This window comes from Macaca mulatta, chromosome 16 (genome assembly GCF_049350105.2).
Source record: "Macaca mulatta isolate MMU2019108-1 chromosome 16, T2T-MMU8v2.0, whole genome shotgun sequence".
Taxonomy (NCBI): domain Eukaryota; kingdom Metazoa; phylum Chordata; class Mammalia; order Primates; family Cercopithecidae; genus Macaca; species Macaca mulatta.
The window spans coordinates 2044203-2060498 of NC_133421.1; the positions used below are offsets into that span (position 1 = coordinate 2044203).

At 54.5% G+C, this 16296-nt stretch overlaps 1 protein-coding gene across 1 annotated transcript; it reads right to left on the reverse strand.

Annotated features, from left to right (window-relative positions):
• Positions 1 to 694: 694 nt before the first annotated feature.
• Positions 695 to 10692, reverse strand: RFLNB (refilin B). Its single transcript, XM_028835829.2, has 3 exons — positions 10341 to 10692; positions 6523 to 6626; positions 695 to 4198 (listed from the first exon to the last, which is right to left on the reverse strand). The coding sequence occupies exons 1-3, from the start codon at positions 10554 to 10556 to the stop codon at positions 3868 to 3870; spliced, it is 651 nt and encodes a 216-aa protein (XP_028691662.2). The 5' UTR covers positions 10557 to 10692; the 3' UTR covers positions 695 to 3867.
• Positions 10693 to 16296: the final 5604 nt, after the last annotated feature.

The window sequence follows — 16296 nt, forward strand, 5'->3', positions numbered from 1 at the left end:
ATCCTGGCTAACACGGTGAAACCCCATCTCTACTAAAAATATAAAAAATTAGCCGGGCGAGATGGCAGGTGCCTGTAGTCGCAGCTACTCAGGAGGCTGAGGCAGGAGAATGGCGTGAACCCGGGAGGCAGAGCTTGCAGTGAGCTGAGATCGCACCACTGCACTCCAGCCTAGGCGACAGAGCCAGACTCCAAATCAAAAAAAAGAAAAAGAAATGTTGACTTAAAGAGTTCTCTACATATTCTAGATACAAGTCCTTTGTCAGATGTGAGTATTTTCTCCCACTCTCTGACTTACGTTTTCTTAACAGAGTCTTTAAAGAACAGAGGTTTTTAAGAAAGAAACATCTAATAAAGCCTCAGGAGCAGCAGCCAGGAGGTCTCAGGCAGGAGCGAGGGGAGATGGTGGATCCCTGTGCTGTTACCCCTAGACCCAGGACTCACCCACCACAGGGAAGAATTGTGTGGGACGCCTGCAGAGAAAGGCAGAATTGCTATGTGAATCTGCCTCAGGGCAGGATCAGTGCTGAGTACATGTTCCTATATAAGCAACGGTAGATAAAATAGAGGCATTCGCTGAACTGCGGTGAATCCAAAGTCAACAGGGCGGATCAGCATTCAAGACGGAGCTGCATCTCCGGGACATAATTACTTCCCAGTCATCACTACTTTAAAAACAGAAGCATCTCTCTAAGTTTTGTTTTTTCAGATAATTTATTGTTAAATGAAGACGTCACAAAGCGAAATGGAGTGGGGCAGGTGTCAAAGGTAAACTGAAAACGTTGTGTCTGCCAGACGCTGTTCTGCTTTCCTAAGGTTAGAAACAGTAAAAGTGTCAAATGAAAAGGTACTCGCTCAAATTGTTTTTTAAAAAGGTCTGTAATTTGCAAGGAAAATAACTTTTCACTAAAAATATCCTTATTACATGAAAGCCACTATTTAAGAGACGGAGAAAAAAGCTTTTTCATTAACAAATAAACAGCATCTCTCAGATACGCTGAGGGATGTTTGTTTTTAATCAGTGGTCTTAAAAATCACTGCTTCCACCCTGCAAACGAACATGAATCCACTGTGGATGGCGTCCTCTGACCCACCTGAAACGCTCTCTTTCTCTCCACACACTTCCTTTTCTGCAACGTTCAGCAAAGCAGGTTTGGAGAGAAAGAGGATTAGAAAGAACTACAGTTGGTTCCCTGGTGAATAACTTAACACAATAAAACCTGGTTTTCCATTTGCATTACACATTCACAATCGCTCACTCCTACTTACTTTACTGACATATTTCAGACTCTCTCCACACCTAGCATGATTTGCCTGAACTTAATACAGTCCCCATAAGACCCAAAAAAATCTCCTAAGGACGTCTGAGAACACAGCGGTGTTCAAAGGCCACGTCCTCCCACGCAACGCCCACGCCTGCCACGCAGCCGGTACTGTTTCCTGAGCTCATCCAAGCAAGTGTTTCCATGGGGCAGGGCAAGGCCTTGAGGATCCCGCTAACATAACTTAAAAGTTATTGGGAGGCCGAGGCGGGTGGATCACAAGGTCAGGCGTTCGAGACCAGCCTGACCAACATGGTGAAACCCCGTCTCTACTAAAAATACAAAACTTACCCAGGCGTGGTGGTGAGCGCCTGTAGTCCCAGCTACTCAGGAGGCTGAGGCGGGAGAATCCCTTGAACCCGAGAGGCAGAGGTTGCAGTACTCCGAGATCGTGCCACTGCACTCCAGCCTGGGCAACAGGGTGAGACTCCGTCTCAAAAAAAAAAAAAACAAACAAAAAAACATTGACCACTTAAATGACCACAGCATGAAATCAGACAGAAAATCCATTTTTATCAATACATGCTGCGTCACTTGCTCTTCCAAACACAGGAAGCATTTTTTGCTCTGCACGTGACTGAGGATACCATGGGTGCCAGGGTGCCCCCTCACTGGGTCCCAGACGAGCTTCAGCCCGGCAAGCGCAGACCACGGGTGGACCCCAGGCTGTGTCCACAGGGTGCTCGCATTGGTTAGGGGCACCGCGGACGGACGCTGTGGTCTGCAGAGGACAACGTGGCTCTCCAGGCCTCCAGCGACTGCACACGACGGCAATTATCACCGCACCTGCTGCTGTGGCCCCGGGGCACCACGGAGCTCTCGCTTCTGCTTTCGGGACAGATGGAAGCCGTCCACAGAAACCCGGAGCCGCAGAGGAGCGGAGCTCACGGTGCCCGGTGACCCTCGGGCACTTGACATCATTTGGATGTATTCAAAGGAAATATCTAGTTTGTTCTTTCCAATCTTGGAAGAAAACAGTAAAACCATCTGCCACTTTCTTTACTCAGACACCACAGGGGTTGGCAGGAGGTCCCAAGAAGAAGGGGCTGGGGGAGGATGGGGTGGCGGGAGGCAGAGCCGAAGCCACCAGGCCCTGGGCCACCACCACTGCCCGGCCGGGGCAGCCGAATTCTCACGGTCCCTGGGAACACGGCAGTCGAATGCCACTTGCACCTGTGCGGTGGCTAAGAGGGACGCGCAGCCACAGCGGCCAGGCTTTGACATCGCTCCCTACTGTGAATGCACCTTGTCTGCTGTCGGCGGGTGGGCACACGGATTTCCTCGCCTTTTTTTCTGCCATATTTTTTAGAGATGGAGGCTCACTATGTTTCCAGACTGGTCTCGAATTCTTAGGCTCAAGAGATCCTCCTGCCTCAGTTTCCGAGTAGCTGGGACCACAGGCTCCAGCCACCGCGCCCGGCCTTCCTGGCTGTTTGAATTAGACTTAAGGCCCTAGCAAAATCCCTCTGCAATTCTGACGCCATCGAAATCCTAAGAATGAGTCAACCCCAGCCCCTCTCATGATGAACCAGGTCATCATGGGTGTCTGCCTCCTCCGGGCGACCGCAGGTCTTAGCCAGGGCCACCGGTTCATGTCCCAAGTGTCCACTCCCCTCGTGGACTCCCCAAAAAGTGTGTTTTCCAAGCATACTCTTAGAAAGCTGTTTCTCTCAAAAAAGGTCCTCCGGCTCCGTTTTGCCTTATGAAAAAATGGGAAAGTAATTCTGAAAATATTCCAAAAGGCCAAAACACCTGTCCCAGACTCACGGAAGCCTGCGGACGGTCAGCACACGCCAAGGGTTCGAGGCGTTTTCTCAGAGCCTGTGCTTGGAACCGATGGCGAGGAAGTAATCGGGGCCAAAGCCACACCCGGCGGCCCCGGCCTGGCCTTCCCAGAGCGGCAACACGAACCTTTTTTTTTTTTTAAGGCATCTTACATTGTGGTTTGGGATTTTTTTTTTTTTTTTTTTGATATCATGAAAAAAGATTTAGAGAATTACAAGAGTTTAGGTTAACAGGAAACATAAACGGAGATGGAAATTTAAAAACAAAGGAACGGAACTCAACCCCCCACAGCTCCAACCCACGCAGGTGTCCCCGTTTACTGAATTCGCACCACTTTTGCACGGTGAAGACACCCGTGGCTGAAATTTCTAAAATCTCACTTTTTCCACCCTCTTCTTCGGACAAACTGGCCATGGAGGGAGAGCTCTCCTCCTCCCTCCCTACCCCAGATGGTTGCTGCTTTCCTGCGGTCCCGGTGGTCTTTTTGTTGCCTCACCTGATTGAGGCTTTGGGGAAACACAGCAGCAAACCAGGACATATACTCCCTCTAAAAACAGCTTAAACATCACAACACAAAGATCTCAATAATTATGAGAGGCAGTGATTTTTTTTTTTTTCTCTTCCCCCGGCCGGGCTTGGAGGTCTCTCTAGGTTAGACTCCTCTGGGGCTGGAATGACATGAAGGGTAAGGTCGCCCGGCTTGGCCAGGGCAGTCGGGGGCAGGACAGCGGAGCAGCCGGTCCGACCCCGGCCCAGCCGAGTCAGCGGTCGTCGGAGAGGTCGTCGCCGCCCAGGAGCTCCGTGGCTTCGAGCTCCACGCTGGACAGAAACCTCCGCGTCGTCTTGCGGCAGTTGTAGTCCAGGGTGGTGGTGTAGACGGTCTTGGGGTACTTGGGGTAGACGATGGTGGTGCTGAGGAAGCGCGTGGGCCTGTGGCGCGGCTCAAAGCGCACCTCGGCCTTGTAGCTGCGCCAGGTGCCGTTGGGGATGCAGGTGACCGTCTGGCTGCAGGAGGCCACCGCCAGGCCCAGGGGCAGGTGCACGTCGTCGATGAAGTGCCGCTCGGAGTCGTACTTGACCGAGGAGGTGTACCTGCGCGGGAGACATAAGGCCGCGTGAAGCCGCTCCTCTGAGCCAGGGGCTTGGGGTCCCCACCGTGACTGAGTCATTTGTGGGGCGCACATGTAGAAATAGGGTCACAGAGTCCGCAGAGTACTTACTATGTGCCAGGTACCCTTCTAAGTACTTTACTTACGGGATCCAACTTAATTTCCCCAACAACCCTGAGAGGACACCGAGGTGCAGAGGTGAAGGTCACAGCGCCGCTGAATAGCAGAGCTGGGATTTAAACACAGGGGTGCAGGATTCCTAAGCTTATCCCGCATCACTGGTAGCCACTGCAGGCAGCAGCCCCTGGATCCCGCTCCCACTCGTGTGAGCTTAAGACCTTAGCCAAGTTACTTCACTCTTCCGAGCCTCCGTTTCCTCTTTTTTTTTTTTTTTTTTTTTTTTTTTTTTTTGAGATGGAGTGTCTCTCTGTCACCCAGGCTGGAGTGCAGTGGTGCAATTTCGGCTCACTGCAAGCTCCGCCTCCTGGGTTCAAGCGATTCTCCTGCCTCAGCCTCCCGAGTAGCTGGGATTACAGGCGCTCACCACCACGCCCTGGTAATTTTTGTGTTTTTAGTAGAGACAGGGTTTCACCATGTTGGCCAGGCTGGTCTCGAACTCCCAACCTCAGGTGATCTGCCTGCCTCAGCCTCCCAAAACGCTGGGATTATAGACATGAACCACTGCATCCGGCCTCTTATTTTTTTTTTTTAAACATATCTTTTATTCTTTGTAAAGATGAGGACTTCCTGTATTGCCCAGGCTGGTCCTAACCTCCTGGGCTCAAGCGATCCTCCTGCCTTGGCCTCCCAGAGTGCTGGGATTACAGGCATGAGCCACCGCACCCACCCTGTCAGCTAGTTAATGAGAGGACAAAGGAACCCAGAATGCTGGTTCTGAAAGTTTGGCTATACCAAATATTAACACTTTGTTCACCTTGGCATTTGGTTTGGGAACCCTCCCCAAACACAGGTGTCTGACCTTACCAATGAAAGCCAATTATCATCTTGATTTCCATAAGATAAATTAGCATCTATGTTCCTCAGGCACTTAATTTTTTCAAGTCTTTCTTTTAATTTTGGAAGTGATTTTCTTCTCTTTTCTTTTCTTTTTTTTCTTTTTTTTTTTTTTTTTTGGAGATGGAGTCTCACTTTGTCGCTCAGTCTGGAGTGGTGCAGGGGTGTGATCTCAGCTCACTGCAGCCTCCACCTCCCAGGCCCAAGCGATCCTCCCACCTCAGGCTCCTGAGTTGCTGGGACCACAGGCGTGCATCACCATTCCCAGGTAAGTTTTGTATTTTTTGTAGAGACAGGGTTTCACTGTTGTTGCCCAGGCTGGTCTCGAACTCCTGGGCTCCAGCCATCCTCCTGCTTCAGTCCCCCAGAATGCTGGACTCTAGGTGTGAGCCACTGTGCCTGGCCCAGAAGTTAGTTTTCTTATAGAAGCAAAAGCTTTAATGCATTTTACTGAATTCTTATAGCTTTGTAGATACTGAAAAGTGTATGAGTGTCACATGCAGACACATCTAACAGCACTGCCTCCAACCAGCCCTACCCACTGGTCAGGTGAGTAAGAATCAGTATTCTTTTCTGTGAGTGGAATGGAAATCTCGTCTCTCCTCCACAGGCAAGCAGTTAAGAGGCTGGTGGGAGTCATGGCCCCATTTTGCTCAAAACACAAGCTCCACAGGAACAAAAGGCTGAACTGCTCACCTCCCAACTGATGAACCTCGCCTTTGTTCCATGTCAAAGGGCCTTTGTGTGGATGCAGCGGAAACTCCAGCTCTCAAACCACCAGGTACCAAAAGTAAAACTCCTTTCTCTAAAAAGACCTATCTTTACCTGAGTCAGTCAGTGCATCTTTGCCCCCAGCTAATGCTGGATGAGATAATCCCCAGAGGAAGGCCAGTGCTTAGCTAGTGAATTCTACTCTGAGACAAGGTTAAAGGACCTCAGAGCGGGGGTTGGCAGGCAAGGGAGTAGGGGGCAGCAGCTTCTGGAAAGAAGAATTAATATTTGACAAAATTGTAACCCTCTGACGGCCATGATTCATGAAGTGCAAAAAGAAAATGCAGAACTTTATACAAATCACGATCTCATGTTCATTTTGATGTTAAAAGCATGCCTATATATTTAACGGGTTAGAATGCAGAAACAGAAAGAGGACCCACCAAACTATTAATCATCTTTGTCACATTTTTGCAATTAACTAATTTTTTATAACAACAAGCATGAATATCTGGAATAAAAAATAAAAATTGTAAAAAAAAAAAAAAAAAAAAGAATAAAATTGGGGCCTGCTGTATTTACCTTACTTCCTTTGGTGGTAAGGGGTCAAACTCCACTCCTTCGCCAAAGGACAGGGGACACAGCCTCAGCACACAGCCGGGAGTCAGGGGGAGACACGCTGGACTCTTCAAGGACAGAGAAGAATGCAGTCAGAGCTCTTATGGGCCATTTCTTTTTTTTTTTTTTTTTGAGACGGAGTCTCGCTCTGTCGCCCAGGCTGGAGTGCGGTGGCACAATCTCAGCTAAATGCAACCTCTGCCTCCCAGGTTCAAGCAATTCTCCTGCCTCAGCCTCCTGAGTAGCTGGAATTACAGCCATGTGCCACCATGCTTGGTCAATTGTTTTGTATTTTTAGTACAGACGGGGTTTCATCATGTTGGCCAGGCTGGTCTCGAACTCCTGACCTCAGATGATCCGCCCGCCTCAGCCTCCCAAAATGCTGGGATTATAGGAATGAGCCACTGCGCCCAGCCCCCACAGGCCATTTCTAAGCATCGCCCATAGAAGGCTGTGGCTCTGAGCCTCCAGCTGATGGGCCCAACTGGGATCTGTGTCCCCGGTGCTGGGCACACCAGAGAAACGCTGGACGGGGAGCCGAGAGGTCTGGGTTCAAATCCCAGGTTGACCACGACTGTGCCGTGTGCCCTCAGAGGAGTCACATCACATGCCCTGTGACCTTATCAGCACAGCAAGGCGGACGCCCCCTTTCACTGCTAAGGTTGTGTGAACAGCTGCAAAGAGGAAACGAACGTGAGCCAGACCGCTACCCCTCGCCTTGTGGTGAGAAACTTTGGTGAGCAGAGGCTCACCTCACCCGAATCCTCCATTCTGTAGCACTCCCTCTGTCATTGTCTCAGCAAGACTCTAGGAAAGGTAAAAAAATATATATATATATGCTACCAGGGAATTTTTTGTTTTTTAACTAAAGATTCAATCTGGCCAAGCACCGTGGCTCACACCTGTAATCCCAGTATTTTGGGAGGTGGAGGTAGGAGGATCCCTCGAGCCCAGGAGTTTGAGACCAGCCTGGACAACATGGCAAGACCCCATCTCCACAAAAAATACAATTAGTTGGGCGTGGTGGTACGCGCCTATAGTCTCAGCTACTCAGGAGGCTTAGGTGGGAGGATGGCTTGAGCCCAGAAGGTCAAGGCTGCAGTGAGCTGAGATCACCACTACACTCCAGTCTGGGCAACAGAGCGGGCAGAGCAGGAGACTCTGTCTTTAAAGAAAAAAATTTCATTGGTAAGATGGACACCAGGCCGGGCACAATGGCTCACACCTGTAATCCCAGCACTTTGGGAAGCCAAGGCAGGTGGATCACCCAAGGTCAGGAGTTCGACACCAGCCTGGCCAACAAGGTGAAACCCCATCTCTACTAAAAATACAAAAATGAGCCAGGCGTGGTGCTGTGTGCCTGAAGTCCCAGCTACTGGGGAGACTGAGGCAAGAGAATCGCTTGAACCCAGGAGACAGAGGTTGCAGTGAGCCGAGATCGTGCCACTGCATTCCAGCCTGGGAGACAGAGTAGGACTCCGTGTGAAAAAAAAAAAAAAAAAGAGACAGGTGGACACCAAATGTTCTCCGTCACCCTCCACTATCCAGAGTACTCAGTGAACCAGAGCACAGCAGTACTTCCACCCCGCCAATGCATGGGATGTTCTGATTATCCAAGAAGGCTCACTAGAAGGCAGTTGCATACTAGACAGAGGTAAGAGGCCCTGGGCATGCGGGTGGAGTGCGGCAGCAGAAACGCTGATGTGGTGTGTGTGTCCAGCCTGCGGCCAGGGCAGGTGGACGACAAGGCCAGATGGTGCCAGAGGGGAGGACACTGAAGGCCAAGTTGAAGCCAGCCCCGCCTTGGGATGGTGCTAGTTTTCACCCAATTTGCAGGATCAGGGCGTCTGTGTTAAGCGTGCAAAGATAAACACAGTGCGGAGTCTGAACTCAGAAGCCCTTTATGTTCCCTGGTTTACTTGGGATCTATCATTTTCTTTGCCTAATTTGAGAGAAGGATGTACATTTGCGCCAGGGCGTGGAGTTAGCGGCCCCACCCCCACATCTCCCAGGACGGAGAAGGAGGCAAACGTTTCTATCATGAGACCAGGACACGGTGTGTCAAGTGGGGGCATGGGGTGGAAATGCGAAAGCCAAAGGGGACCAGGATGGAACACAGAGGGTCCTGAGGGTCCCGGTCCCGGACCTGGGTGGAGGCTTAGCAAGGCCAGGATGGAGACACAGAGGGACCTGGGGGTCCAGGTCCTGGACCTTGGTGGAGGTTTAGCAAGGCCAGGCTAGAGGAGGGGGTTGGGTGGGAGCCAAGGTCAGTGAATTGTGTGTGTGTGTGTGTTGGTGGGGGGCAGGGGGGTAGGGTACATAAGGTGCGGGCGCTGGCCTCTGCAAACAGCTCCCAAATAGTGACAGTGGGCCCTGCTCTGCCCCCAGTTCTCTGGCTGCCAGACCCTGCCCAACAGAAGGGGGCACCTCCCAGGTGTCCCCATGAGAAGGCTGGTGATCTCTGAACCCCCCATCGCCTTCTTCCAGGCATCTACAGGAGCACTCGGTTCTGTGCCTTCTCTGCTCTTCCATCCCCGCCCACCCGACAGACCCTCCCTGAGCACGGCCCTTGCTCCAGGCTGAGGCTGGGGTGATGTGGGGCAGCAGAGGTTATAACAGACACATGAATGAAGGGCCACTGGAACGGGGATGTAGCCGCGGGCTCTGGCCCCTGGGAAGCACCAAGGAGGCCTCCCAGAGGAGGTGACGTGAGCTGGGCGTTGAGGGGCCAGCAGGACACCTCCTGGGAGAGGTAAGAGGCCCTGGGCATGCGGGTGGAGGGCGGCAGCAGAAACGCTGGTGTGGTGTGTGTGTCCGGCCTGCGGCCAGGGCAGGTGGACAGCAAGGCCAGATGGGGCCAGAGGGGAGGGCACTGAAGGCCAAGTTGGAGCCAGCCCCGCCTTGGGATGGCAATGAGGAAACTGCCCTGATGCCCACCGGGAGACAGGGTGGGAGGGGCGAGACCATCAGCACCACCGGGGCTCCCGTGGGGATCCCTAGGGACAGCAGCGGCCGCCGCCGACTTCACCCGGGGGAGGGGGCTGGATGTCCCCATCCCCGGGGGGCGGGGCCGGGCTGCAGCCCCACTTCCAGCTTTTCTGAGGCCGCGGGCAGGATGTGGCTTCCGCAGACTTCTAAGTAAAGGCAGCAAACACCAACATCTGAGCGACTCCCAAGGCAAAAGATTAGGTGGAGTTTTTTCTTTAAATGAACATTTTAAAGTAAAGTAAACGGATCACTCTGCCGAAGTTTCCACCCACCTAAAGGCCTCCCAGCCGTTTTGTGCGGGACCCGGTTCCCCGTGTTCAGGCCAAGAGGGGGCCCCGGGAGGCCGCAGGCTGGGCAGGACCTTCTCTAAAGGTCGGGAAGGCTCTGGCCCCTTTGCTCTGGGATGCGGAGCCCGGGGCACACCCGCTCCCGGGCCGGCTGGGAGGAGGCGAGCAGCCCCGTGGGAGCCCAAAGCCGCGGGGTGTCGGGCCGGAGTCCGGGGGGCCCGGGGTTCCCTCCAGGCGCCCCCCGCCCGGCGAAGGCAGGAATGTGGCCGAGCCGCAGCCTGGCAGCCCCGGGGGCCGCCACCCCGAAGGGAGGAGACGGCGGCTCGCCGCTCCCGGGGCTCCCGCGCCTCCCAGGCGATGACAATTTTCCAGCCACCGGCTCCAGCTGGCCAGGCTCGCGGCGCTCCCGCCCCGGGCTCCCGGCGATGGCCGCCCCGTCCCGACACCGCGCCCGGGGGGCGGCAGCCGCTGCGCTCGGAGGGAGGGAGCCCGCGCGGGGCCACTCACCTGAGCCGCGGGGGTCGCCGCCGCGTCCGGCTCCAGCGCCCCCGGTGCCGGCGCGCGCTCCCCGCCGCCTCCGCCGCCCCCGGCCGCCGCGAGCCCCCAGTGGCTGGGGCTGGGGCTGGGGGGCAGCCCCGAGTCCGGGCTGTCCAGGGCGCCGTCCCCCTTCTTCTTCGCGTCCACGAGCTCGGGCACATCCTGCAGGCTCAGCCGGCCCACCATGGCGGCACGCAAGGGGGCCCCAGGCACCGGCGCCGGGGTCGCGGGACAGCGAGGGTCGCAGACGCGGGCCGGGGCCGCTGCCCTCCCGGCCGCCCTCCCTGCCCCGCCGCCCGCGCGCCTCCGGGGTCTCGCAGCTGCCGGCCCCGCCCCGCCTCCGGCCCCGCCCCGCCTCCGGCCCCGCCCCCGCCCGGCAGGCCCCGCCCTCTGGCTCCCGGCCCCGGCCTAGGCCCCGCCCCGCCTCCGCCCACGCCCACGCCCCGCCCCCACACGACAGGCCCCGCCCTCTGGCTCCCGGCCCCGCCCCCAGAGGCCGATCCCCGCGCTGCGGACACCGAGCGCTAAAGCCCCCAGCCCAGGCCGGGCGCGGTGGCTCAAGCCTGTAATCCCAGCACTTTGGGAGGCAGAGACGGGCGGATCACGAGGTCAGGAGATCGAGACCATCCTGGCTAACCCCGTGAAACCCCGTCTCTACTGAAAATACGAAAAACTAGCCGGGCGAGGTGGCGGGCGCCTGTAGTCCCAGCTACTCGGGAGGCTGAGGCAGGAGAACGGCGTAAAAACCCGGGAGGCGGAGCTTGCAGTGAGCTGAGATCCGGCCACTGCACTCCAGCCTGGGCGACAGAGCGAGACTCCGTCTCAAAAAAAAAAAACAACAAAAAAAAAGCCCCCAGCCCAGTCTGGCCCCCGGCGCGCTACAGGTGGACGCGGGGACCCGCTTGCGCTGGAGCTCTGGGGGCGCGTTGACCCCTCGCCCTGTCCCAGCGGGACCGGGGAGGCGCTAACAGCTTCCGACCTGGCGGTCGGGGGAGCCAGACGGAGCAGGATCCCATCCCGCAGAGGCCTGGGGAACCGGGCGAAGCCAGCGAGCAAACAACTGGAAATTATTAATAGCTAATGCGCTTCGTATGGCCGCAGCCGCCTGTTGGCCCAGGAAGGCGGGCTCTGGCGCTCCTGCCCGTCCCGGAGGAAAGGCTTGTCTTCAGGGGCTCCGCAGGCGCGGGTCACCCCGGTGCTCGGCTGGACAGGCCGTGGCCACACAGGACACGCAGCGCAGAGACCTGCGGCTGGCGCAGACTCGTGGACAAGCTCAGCAGGTTGACCGCGAGCTGCCTCTAGGGCCGCCGGCCGCCCAGTGGGGACCGCAGGTTTTCCCTCCCAGGGGCTAACCGCGCTGCCCGCCCCACCCCGGGAGAATCCCTTCTGAGAAACAGACAGCACTTCTCCCCAGCCCTTCGGCTTGACAAGGAACGAAGCCTTATCCTGAGTGGGAACCCGTCTCCGTAGCTGCGGGGTGTAGGACTGGGCTGTTCCCAAATCCAGTCCCTTTTCTCACAGGTCTCCGAGGTCAGCAGAAACTGCGGGGAGTCCCCGCTCCACCAGCAGGCCTCCCCTGGGGGTTCCGATGGGTGTTCAGACGAGGGCCTGGAGCTGGAACCTCACCCAGACCTACAGGACAGCTCAGAAGAGGAGTCACACCCTGCACGTCCCTGGCTGAGACAGTGGCAGCCCAGTCCACATCCTTGCAAAGATCAAGGATATTTGTCCTGCTTGGGACAGATCTGTTAAACTCAGAAACTCAGAGCAGGTAGATCTTAGAGACCCGCTGGCCAAGTTCCCTCCACTTACGTCCCTTACCTGTCATTTTCATGTAAGGAAACAGAGAGCGATTTCACTTGCCCTAAGTCACACAGCTGATCCGAGACAGCTTGCTGCAAACAGAAAGCCAGCATCATCCCTCCACAGAAGGTAAATCCTGGCACACACCTGTGTGCTGGGAGGTGGTTCATTCATTCAGGGTCTGCGGGAATAAATGACAAAATCCACAGGGCACAGTCCTGGCCAAATGGGCAGTGCGAGTGTTACCAGGAAGGGGTCGTGATCCAGACCCCCAGAGAGCATTCTTGGATCCCGCGCAAGAAAGAATTCAGGGCGAGTCCATAGAGTGAAAGCAAGTTTATTAGGAAAATAAAAGAACAAAAGAATGGCTATTCCCTAGAGCAACCCCTACGGCGGCTGGTTGCCCATTTTTATGGTTATTTCTTGAGGATATGCTAAATAAGGGGTGGGCTATTCATGCCTCTCGTTTTTAGACCATCTAGGGTAACTTCCTGACGTTGCCATGGCATTTGCAAACTCTCACGGAGCTGGTGGGAGTGTAGCAGTGAGGACGACCAGAGGCCACTCTTGTGGCCATCTTGGTGTTGGTGGGTTTCGGCCGGTTTCTTTACTGCGGACTGTTTTATCAGCAAGGTCTTTATGATCTGTATCTTGTGCCGACCTCCTATCTCATCCTGTGACTTAGGATGCCTTAACCGTCTGGGAAGGCAGCCCAGTAGATCTCAGCCTCATTTTACCCAGCTCCTTTTCAAGATGGAGTCACTCCGGTTCACAGGCCTCTGAGGCAAGGACGCAGCTGCACCTCCTACCCCTTTGGATCCCACCATCTGCACAGCCAGGTGGCATCACAGGAGGAATCTCAGTGCTTTCTGGGGTTGTAGAAAGACGGTTTGTTGGTAGTGGGAGACCTGGACTCACTGGAGGGAATTTGCCTGCCAAGCATGAAAACCTGGTTAGACTGGGAAAGGTGTCCGGGAAGACGGCGGGCCTGAGGTTGTCCTCTGGGTTCAGGAAGCCAGATCTACTAAAAGGGCTTGCCAAGGTGCCACTCTGGCACTGAGGAGAGGTTCCTGTCACCCAGCATGGCCTCCTTTTTTTTGAGATGGAGTCTCGCTCTGTCGCCCAGGCTGGAGTGCAGTGGCATGATCTCGGCTCACTGCAAGCTCCGCCCCTCGGGTTCACGCCATTCTCCTGCCTCAGCTTCCCGAGTAGCTAGGACTACAGGCGCCAGCCACCATGCCCAGCTAAGTTTTTTGTTTTTTGTATTTTTAGTAGAGACGGGGTTTCACCGTGTTAGCCAGGATGGTCTTGATCTCCTGACCTCGTGATCCACCTGCCTCGGCCTCCCAAAGTGCTGGGATTACAGGCGTGAGCCACCGCACCCGGACTTTTTTTTTTTTTAAGACAGAGTCACAGTCTGTCACCCAGGCTGGTGCAGTGGTGCGATCTCGGCTCACTGCACCTCTGCCTCCTTAAATCTGGGTTGAACTCCTGGGTTCAAGCGATTCTTCTGCCTCAGCCTCCCCAGTAGCTGGGACTAGAGGCATGTACCACCACACCTGGCTATTTTGTATTTTTTGTAGAAACGAGGTTTTGCCATGTTTGTCAGGCTGGTCTCGAACTCCTGACCTCAAGCGATCTACCCCTCTCCCCCCTTGGCCTCCCAAAGTGTTGGGATTACAGGAGTGAGCCACCGCTCCCAGCCTTCCTTCTTTACAGATAAGCTGACACATACAAGAAATCAGAGGGGATTGGAGAGAATCCAGCCCCAGGACTGACACTGATGGAGAAGCTGAGGTGGAGACCGGGGTCCCATAAGCAGATTCCCCCAAACCGTTCAGCCACCACCCCACCAATAAGCTGCACCAAACACTGACACCCCTCATGGCTCCCACAGTTCTGTTCAGACAATCAAAATACGCTGAGGAGGGGACCGGGCCCGGTGGCTCACGCCTGTCGTCCCAGCACTTTGGGAGGCTGAGGCAGGTGGATCACCTGAGGTCTGGAGTTTGAGACCGGCCTGGCCAACATGGTGAAACCCCGTCTCTACTAAAAATACAAAAATTAGCTGGGCGTGGTGGCAGGTGCCTGTAATCCCAGCTACTCAGGAGGCTGAGGCAGGAGAGTCACTTGAACCTGGGAGGTGGAGGTTGCCGTGAGCCAAGGTCACGCCCCTGTCTTTAAAGAGCTCAAAGAGAAGCCTAAGCCAACTGGAAGCGACATGAGGGGAACCCAGAGAGCACCCGTGGCCTGGCCGAGCCATCTTCTTGAACTCCTCGTATTCCAACCTGCCTGAGAGTCCTTCTGGGTGGGAGAGAAGGCGATTTTCTTTGTGCTTACATAAGAGCCATGTGGCTCAGCCCCTGGAATAAGGAGTGTTTCCATAGTCCTGAGCAGTGAGTCTACACAGCTAATCTGCTTTGGACTTTCGGAAGGGCCTCGCTACTGGGCCCATCGTCATCCTGCGTCTTATCTAGATGTTTTCCAAAGGACATTGCTTAAAGAAACTCAAATCAAATCCTGGGAAAGGCAGCCCATTCTACCTTTACCAGCTCTGAAGACAGGCCTGCTTTTGAATAACAGCTGGGATATACCTAGAAATCAGGGGCAAGTCAGACAAAACAAGCAGGCCCCAGGAGACCAGGGGCTTGCGCAAGACAGGTCTCTTCTCAAAGCTGTCCTTCCAGAGCGGGGCCCTCAGCCCTCCGCCTGGGTCATGGAGATGCGGTGTCCTCAGAGGACTTGGCTTCTGGCCTGAGGCCTCTCCCGGCAGGGTCTGAAAAACAAAAGCTGCCTCACCATGAATGCCAGTCCTGCGTTTTTGTTTTTTTCTGCACTAAATTAAGCCACTGCCCGAATGGGAGTTAAGTCAGACAGGAAGAGGGCAGAACCCCCACACCGCTGCTGTGTACTGATTCGGAACAGCTTGTTGTCAGTAAGCCCCGCCAGACAGTGAATTAAACACACCCTGGGCCCCACATGCTGGCTGCTGCCCTGTGCCCGACACCTTCCCGCTCCCAGTCCCCAGGTCTTGGGTTGTTCTGTGGCTCATGATGTGTGGATTTGCCTGCTGTTGAACCAGGTCTTCTCTTCCTTCAGACGCACCAGTCAACCCAAATGCTTTTTGAAAAATAGAACTTTACGGCCGGGCATGGTGGCTCAGGCCTGTCATCTCAGCACTTTGGGAAGTCGAGGGGCGGAGATTGCTTCATCCCAGGAGTTTGAGACCAGCCTGGGCAACATAGTGAGTCCCCAACTCTATACTTTTTTTTTTTTTAATAGAGACAGGGTCTCTGTCACACAGGCTGGAGTGCAGTGGCACGATCATAGCTCATTGCAGCCTTGAACTAGGCTCAAGCAAGCCTCGCACTGCTGCCTCCTGAGTTGCTGGGACCACTGGAGTTCACCCCCCACCCACCCAGCTGTAAAGCTCTACTTTTATAATTTATGTTTATATTTTTATTGCTCTATTTTCATAATTTATAATTTTTTTTAAACATTTATTTCTATCTTTGTAGAGACAGGGTCTTACCGTCTTGCCCAGGCTGGTCTTGAACTCCTGGGCTCAAGCCATCCTCCCGCCTCGGCCTCCCAAAATGCCAGGATTACAGGTGTGAGCACCGCATCCAGCCATCTACAAAATTTTTGTTAAAATTAGCCTGGCATGGTGGCATGTAACTGTAGAGTCTCAGATTCTCAGGAGGATGAGCTCAGATTCTCAGGAGGGTGAGCTCAGATTCTCAGGCGGGTGAGGTGGGAGAATCACTTGAGCCCAGGTCAAGGCTGCAATGAGCTATGATCACGCCATTGCACTTCTGGGTGGTGGAGCAAGACCCTGCCCTAAAAACGTTTTTAACAAAAAGTTATTTTGCTCCTTATTTTAGATTAAGGTGATAGTTTTCAAAGAACATCGAAAGGGATCTGTCATATTCAGTAAAGAAGCGAACTGAATTAAAAAACACAAACCTGATACAACACAACCCATATGAGTGTACGCACACATGTTGATGAGGTCGATTAATAACCCTGAGCCTCTGGGACTCGCAAAGATGGCCTGAACCAGATAGAGGCAAAGGGCTACCAAACTTCTCACTTTTAGGACTATCAGGTCTGAAGGAACAGG

What these genes read in the sequence shown, in the direction of transcription:
- RFLNB (XM_028835829.2), bottom strand. Translation starts at nt 10,556, where the DNA reads ATGGTGGGCCGGCTGAGCCTGCAGGATGTGCCCGAGCTCGTGGACGCG. An exon ending in CGGCGACCCCCGCGGCTCAG is followed by an intron (nt 6,627 to 10,340) that starts GTGAGTGGCCCC and finishes CTGTCCTTGAAG; the next exon opens with AGTCCAGCGTGTCTCCCCCT. An exon ending in TTACCACCAAAGGAAGTAAG is followed by an intron (nt 4,199 to 6,522) that starts GTAAATACAGCA and finishes TCTCCCGCGCAG; the next exon opens with GTACACCTCCTCGGTCAAGT.